General features: G+C 45.8%; 1 protein-coding gene across 1 annotated transcript; it reads left to right on the top strand.

The window, feature by feature from the left end:
• The first annotated feature begins 2,067 nt into the window (after nt 1–2,067).
• On the top strand, nt 2,068–5,458 carry LOC131263803 (uncharacterized). Its single transcript, XM_058266066.1, has 4 exons — nt 2,068–2,130; nt 2,441–2,563; nt 2,638–5,133; nt 5,237–5,458. The coding sequence occupies exons 1-4, from the start codon at nt 2,068–2,070 to the stop codon at nt 5,456–5,458; spliced, it is 2,904 nt and encodes a 967-aa protein (XP_058122049.1).
• Nucleotides 5,459–7,596: the final 2,138 nt, after the last annotated feature.

Below are 7,596 nucleotides of genomic sequence, written 5' to 3' on the forward strand. Positions count from 1 at the left end.
GTAGGCCTCTTATTTTAGCTACCAAACACTAACAGTCTCAAAGATAAAAATGTACGGCTTGAAACAGAAAGTTGGATCGGTTCGGAGCATTCATCTGTTTTTTTTTTTTTATAATCGATATTATTATATCAATATCGCATCAACAAATCAACTTTCGCTTTAAATTATGTCTGATACCAGATAAACCCATAGTTTTCAAAAAGTAAAGATTTTTTCTACATTTAATTATCATACTAGATAAACCTCGATTTACTACCGCAGGATTTGCTTTGTGCTATTTACATATTGTAGTCTTTCTTGTGATTTCTCTTTCCCCATTTGCGAAACAGGGAAATAAGCCTTTCGTAAAAGACTGAAAATACACGCGTAAATATCAACTTTGCTGTCACTTTTTTTCGTTCCGTGTAGACGTTACTATTCGTAGGCCGATGCAAATAAAAGCGCATTCAATGTTGATTGGATTGTTCACCTATAAAAATCTGTAGATAGGTAATGTATTCACAGAAATATTATCAACAAACATTGTACATCATCACAAAAACTATTTTCCATCCGCTTTTTGCGCTCCATCCAAATTTTTGCAAATCTATGTTTCACTCGCTGACGGAAAAACACATTTGCGCACATTTTGACAGTTCACTCACTAACTGACGGCATTTTAGCACTTGCAATGCTTTGCGCTTCATGTAAACTAATAGACACTAAGGTCTTTTTCATTTAATGTGTTTCCTTTTTTGGCAGCTAGTTAGTGTCATCTCAAAAATAACTTGTCGATTGCTAAACATATGCTACAGTGTTGAAGGTTTACTGCCCCGTTAAATCTGCTTTTTCTAGTACTTTTCCGATACCAACAAACCTTGGAATTCTACACCATTTCGTAAATCCAAAAAGAAAATACATGAAGGTTGGATTATATGTATTTTTGAATCCATTTTTTTCAGTAATGGGTACTTATTCAAATGTAAAATAGTATGTTTTAATTATAAAATAACTGGAATAATTTTCTCCATAGGATCTCACACCAAAACAAACAACTTTTCGTTTTTTTAAGAAAACGACTGATGTTTGACTGAAAAATATACATTCAGTTCAATTATTTCGTATTATATTTACAAAACAAAACATGTCAAACCCATTCTTACAATAGTATAAAATAAATAAATTCCTACTATTTTTCCTTATCTTTCCACAGCACTCGTTTTGTAATGGGCTTCAATTTAATATTGACTTTTTTAACTGTTGTTTGGATTAAACAAATTCAGGAATATTTCGAGGAGAAAACAATTGCCTTCTGAATCTCTGAACCCAAGATTTTAACCCTAAGCAAAGGAGTGCACATGAAAAATATAACAAAAGTAATACATGAACTGCTATATTCTGCTTAGTAAATTATATTCATAAATGACTCGAAATGATTTAACTCGAAAGCAAATTCGTTATGAGATAAAAAAGTATTCAACAAGTATGCTTGGATTTAAGCATGTTTATTTCCCATCATGTTGAACATTTTCCTTTCTCTGAAGAAAGGTGTCGGGTTTTCCGATTGGCGTAAAAGCTGTCCTTTGCCAAAAAAGTTTAGCAAAATTCCTTTCAACGCCATCATAAACCAAGGTTAATCGCAGCCAAGTTGGGTGAAAGTAAGGCCCCAAAACAGATCGCTTGGTTGTGCAGAAAAACGAAAGGTGCGAAAAAAATGGCACACCTTGGGGTCAAAAAAAGAATGAAATATGGCACACCTTGGGGTCACAAATGGCGCAGCCAAGCACTCCTTTAAAAGCCAAAATACAGTGACATTCAGCACGTTTGACGCATTCGGGGTGAGAATTCGTCCCGTGAACAAACAAACCCGTTGCAAAGTGCGCGATGACCTGCTTGGCCCATTTGAGCGTATCCTTGTTCTTTGTCGGAAGCAGAAGAAAGCGATCGTCGGCCATGGTCGGGGCGAAAGGCTAAAAGCTAAAAGTGAAGAATCGTACCGACCTCGCAGTCGAAATCACGTGGCGTGCGGAGTGGCAAATGGGCCTGTCGTTTGGCCGCGGTAATTGGTGCGCGAGTGGGCCCGAGAACATGCTTAAAACGTCGTTTCTCCATCGACGCGTCGCTCTCGATCTGATCGATTTGGCACCGATGGTGTGGAGGCTTTTAATGCTTGCTCATTTTCTTGCGTAATTGGTACGTGGTGGAGATGGCCGTTTTGTGTTCTGTACGACCGATGTTTTGCGCTTTGCGAAGATCATGGTCATGGCACAATCGAAGCCACGAAGCTCGAGAAACGCTGCCATTAGGCAGAGAAACACTTAATCGCTTCCTTAAACGCTTGCCGGTGATGAAAACGATGGTACTTTCGCTCTTGGTCGGCCAAAGTGGGTCCGATGGGCATTGTTCTTTTTTGCATTTCTTCTGATTTGTTCCGCTTCGCTGTTGTGCTTCTCTTCCGCAGTTTCTTCTTCTGCTGGTACCCTTGGCGGTGCTTGGCAACCGACCACCGGCCGCTGTATTCGAGGATGTGTTCGAGCTAGGGCGACCCAATTCAGCCTTCCTGGCGACGGCCGAGAGTCGAAATGTAAGTGGGAGAGTTCTCATATTGCACTGCAGGTTACGTAGAGATGTTATGTAATTGCTTTACTTCCTTGTCAGGGCATGAAGGCGTATCTGCGTAAGAAATACCGCAACCTAAGGGATCCCGTCCCCCAAGCTTCCACTATGGCGGCCTATACCGCCGCCCACGAGCGATACCAGAACTCGGAGGAGAAGCGAAACGATCGCATCCGGATGGAGAACTTGCGAAAGCTTGCCTCCATCCGAACGAAGCGACTGGATCCTCAGGAACAGCAGCAGCAGCAGCACCATCAACTGGCGACGGGGAAAAAGGCGAAGCGTATTGATATCGTCCCTCGGGAGGTGTTCAAGTTCGAGCTATCCGATGCGATGGTGTTTCACCCAGCCTCCAAATCGCAGACGGCCGACCAAGAGCCGGAAGTGCGCACCAAGCGTGAAGCGAAACGGGTCGAACCGGTACCGCGCGAGATCATCCGGTTCGAGCTGGCCGATGCAATCGTCGCGTCGAAGAAAAAGGTCGAGAGCCTCGAGCCGGCCAACGGTACTGCAGCGGCGGCCCACAAAAGGCAACGACGCTCGGCCAGTCCGGATCCGCGCGATTACGTAAAGTTTGAGCTGGAGGACGCCAAGTCGCCGCAGAACTACACCGCTCAAGCGCGAAGCGCGCCGAAGATTACGGAAAATTTGCGACACCCGTTCACGTCCTCCGACAGCTACAAACGTGGCAAGGTGTTTGATGAGGTGGTCGAGCGTCCGGAAGCCGGCGGCAGGAAGACCGGTCGGAGCAGAAAGGAAAAACGTGAAAGTATAAGCCAGCTGGAGCCGGAGCAGGAAGAACTGAGCGACATGAGCCCGGAGGAGTCGCGGCGCGTCAAGGTACGGGGCAAAAAGCAGAAGCAGGTCGCCAACTACGAGGATCTTCCGCCTGGCGTGCAGAAAGCGATCGATATAGCGATCAAGGAGAATGAGCGAATGAACGGCAAGGGCAGGGAGTTGGGGCAGGATGGGCTAGCGGTGACACCGTCTACTCCGAAGTACTTCTTCGGTGACAAGAAGCCGAAAACGAAGAAGCCGTACAGTGGGCCAACCAAAATAACGGAACCCAAGTTTGTGCCCAGTGCGAAGATTTCGGAAACCAAGCTGCCATCGATCGAAGAGGAATCCAACGGTCAGACAGGGTTCATTCCCAGCAAAGCGATCGGCATGGGAACGAGTGGTCCGCAGCTGGAGGCAGGAGACGGTGGCAAAACTTCCAGTACGCTGCAAGGCATTCCAAAAGCCTGGTGGTCGTACTCTGACCTGCGCCGTCCAAAGCGTCTTTATCACAAGACGCCAGCGCAGCCTCTCGTCATCAGTCCACAGTACGTAAGCACGTTCAAACCTGCCGGCGAATCGAGCAGTAAGATGAACGACTTGTCACCGGGTTATCACCACCGGCGACCGACACTCTTCGCACCCGTATCTACGTCCGGTTCGGGCTCCAGCGGATCTTCGAACGAACATTATGCCTACGAGGGTCATCTGTCCAACGGTCCCGAGGAGGTCATCATTAAGGAGCGACCAAAGATTCAGTACGTCATCAAGGAGATCCCGGTGCCGGTGCAAATGAAGCAGCCCCGCACGAAGATCACCGTGCAGCCGAGTATTTCCATCTCGTACGATAAGGATATCACGAGCCCGGCATCAGGAGAGGGTAGCTCTGGTCGAGGATACGACAATCCGTACGGCCCAATAGAGCTTCAGTATGAGCACCGTCAGCCTCCGAAAGAACCGGCGAAATCGTTCCAGAATATGAAAATAGTGGTCCCGGATCCAAAAGAAGAGTCTCGAGAGCAGGAACAATACTACGACCATAGTAGCTACAACCATGGAGGCGGTGTCGAGTCCACTCAAGGACCACCCGCACACTCGAATGAGATCGACACGACCGGCAGCAGCATTGCGGCACTTTCGGCGTTGATCGGCCAGCGTCCGAGTGTGCAGCTCAAGGGATTGAACGAGCTGCTCCAGATGCCGATTGCGATGGGAAATCACCAGCAATTGCAGAAGCAGCAGCAACATCATCAACAGCAGCAGCACTACCAACACCCACAGCAGCGTCCTCAAGATAGTACGGCTCCGGTGACGTTCCCGGAGTCGTCTACACCTACGCCAAAATCGTCCCGACCGGGCTATCGATCCGTACAGATCGAGCATGGACCAAAGATTGTGTACGACGACAGTCTCTACCACACGGTACAGATGAACCCGCAGCTGCAAGTGCCTATGAGCAAGGAGTACACTCCGATCAAGGAAGAGGTACCGGACATTGCCGACTCGGATCTGATAGGACCGACGGTAGCCACTCCAACGCACGCGACGTATATCATAGGATCGCCAAAGTCAACCCCAGCTCCTATTGTGGAGCATCACGAATTTAACGAAGAAGAAGCCGGCCACGAAACGAACTCGTACCGCCACATCAATGTCCACAGCACCCCGGCAACACCGCTGGTTGAGTCGGTGTCTCATCACTACCAGGAGCAGCATCATCACCACCACCATCACCATGACGCCGGTGACGAGCACTACGATGTAAGTTAGAAGCTCAGAAGAAACCTCTCTCAAGGTTGTCGATCGTACTAACATGGAATGTTTTGCTTTCTTGCTTGGGTGGGCCTTGTTCTCCTCGTTTCAGGACTCGGAAGGATATGCCTTCGGGTATCGAGTGCGTGATTTCCACACAGGAAATGATTTCGGTCACGTGCAGAACCACGACAACGGTGTTACGCGTGGTGAGTATCACATCCTGCTGCCCGACGGTCGTGTGCAGAACGTCCGCTATACGGCGGATGAGAAAGGATTCCATGCGGACGTCACCTACGAGAGTGTCCATCCTGCGCCCCACAATAGGAAATAAGTGACCACAGCGCAGCAGATGGCCATTTACTCCCGGTCGCCTAAATCCTTCTGTGACGAACCACAACGATTCGAGAAAGTCATTCGGTGCAATTTGTGTTCCGAGTTAGCGGAGGCACCAACCTTACGATGCTACATGGAACGATCGCCATTGATATTTCGATTAGTCTCCGCTAGATGTCCTCAACCATCGTTGCAGGTAGAGCTTTGTGCGTGTTTGTGAAAAAGCTCGGCTAGAGAAAGCGCTGCAGTTAGCACTTTGGTGATCGTGTACGAAGTAAAAACGAAAGAAAATCAGATTTCTTCCAATGATTTGACATTTGGCAGTAGCCATTTACCCTAAATTTTTCAACTCTCTCAACAACTGTTTATTTAATATTATTTATACACTGCTCGCTAGCAGTTGCTGTCTCGCTAAACACTTTTGAAGTAATTGTTATGTTTCAATTTGTTGACTTGTTTTTCATTTGTTTCCTTTTAATCATATTTGTTTTCAATTCTATTATCATACTCTCATCCTACCACCTTAAATTTTAGTAGATGCAGTACTTAGACCACTGAGACTGCGTTGTATTGTGATGCAAGGGATCCGTGCAATGTGAGGCAACACGCTTCGGTTCGTTTAGTTCGAAATGAAAAGCGAAAAGTAGTTAGTGTCTCTTTAGTCCTGTAAGTAACCAACACCGTCAGCTTGACAGCTTAGTTTAATGGGATCTCGATCGTCGGTGAGGGCCGTTGACGGCACGCAGAGCGCGAATCGTCCGAAATGTTATCTCATTTTGCTACCGTTTACATTGGCGTGCCGAACAGACGGCGACGAACACTTCATGTAGCTTAGATTCCAGTATTTCAAGCCAAAACTAAACCGTACCTTTCTTGGCGTCTGTATTATTAATTTACGCTGTATAGTAGAGATTGTGTTTATGCAATAAATAAAGTTAAAATACCATGATTGGGTCATTGTTTGTTGTCTGTGTTTTGCCAGCAAAGGTCAATCTTCGACACCTAAATAAGGTTTCTGCAATGATTCTGATAATGATCATTTGTCAAAAGGCACTTAAGATTGACCAACGGTGTCAAGTTATGTTGAGGCGGCCCTGTTTTCTAACGTTTTTGAATGGATGCCTGAGATGTGCTTCCGCCAACCAACGAATGAATAACAAACCATTTAGATCATCTTCAACTGACTGTGCCGCTTTTCAGATGCGTTAGTTTCTCAGCGGCCAAGGAAAACGCTTTACCAAACCGCAGCGGTACGGAGTTTCGCACGTTTGCAACTCAATAACTTCTCACAATAAATCAGCACGTGCCGCAGATTCGCAGCTGCCAATGATAAGCGGCAGCCATCCCGTCGGAGAGTGTAATAAATCATTCATCAAATAACAGCAACTAACACTTTGTCAAATGGCAAAGGGCTAAAGAAGTGGGGAGTGTAAATCTGAAAGAGATATCTGATTCTATCTCTGTTGACACTTTGTATAATATAATGTCAAATGGTTGCAGTTATTAGATGACTGAAAATCGATGCTGTAATATTTGCGTAGATGCAACAGATAATTGTACATATTTCATGACTATAGAGATGAAATAACACGAAAATAAATACAAACCCAATTAAGAATGGGGCTTGATATTAATTAATTAAAAACAAAAGTAGAGTTGAAAAAAGACTTTTATTAAATGTGTTTCTTGTTGCACTAAATCAACATTACCAGTTTTTATTGCATAACCACCGCGGTCCTTTTACATGTTACGCTTTAGAAGAATTGAATTAATGAATCGTTCAACGAAGAACCTTGCACGATCGTCTGATGCAATACAAATACCACCTTTCAAAGGCCGTTTAAACAGCGCTGCATCCAAATTGAATCGCGCTGCATCGTTTCTGTGTACCCAGGATGGTGGCACATCAAGTCCGATGGCACTCATCGTCGGATGGCATCTGCATTGATTTACCAATAGCAAAGCATCGGTTAATTCCTATCGCCACGATCTGGTACCATCTTCGAAGGCCTCTAAGAACGGAGCAACACCTCCGGGCTGGTTGATATAGTTATTTACATCATATTTCATCGTTTTGCTCGTTTCCCCTTGTACCATATTTGAAGCCATCCCATGTTCCCTAGTACCTAGCGGTGG

This window comes from Anopheles coustani, chromosome 3, assembly GCF_943734705.1.
Source record: "Anopheles coustani chromosome 3, idAnoCousDA_361_x.2, whole genome shotgun sequence".
NCBI classification, from domain to species: Eukaryota; Metazoa; Arthropoda; class Insecta; order Diptera; family Culicidae; genus Anopheles; species Anopheles coustani.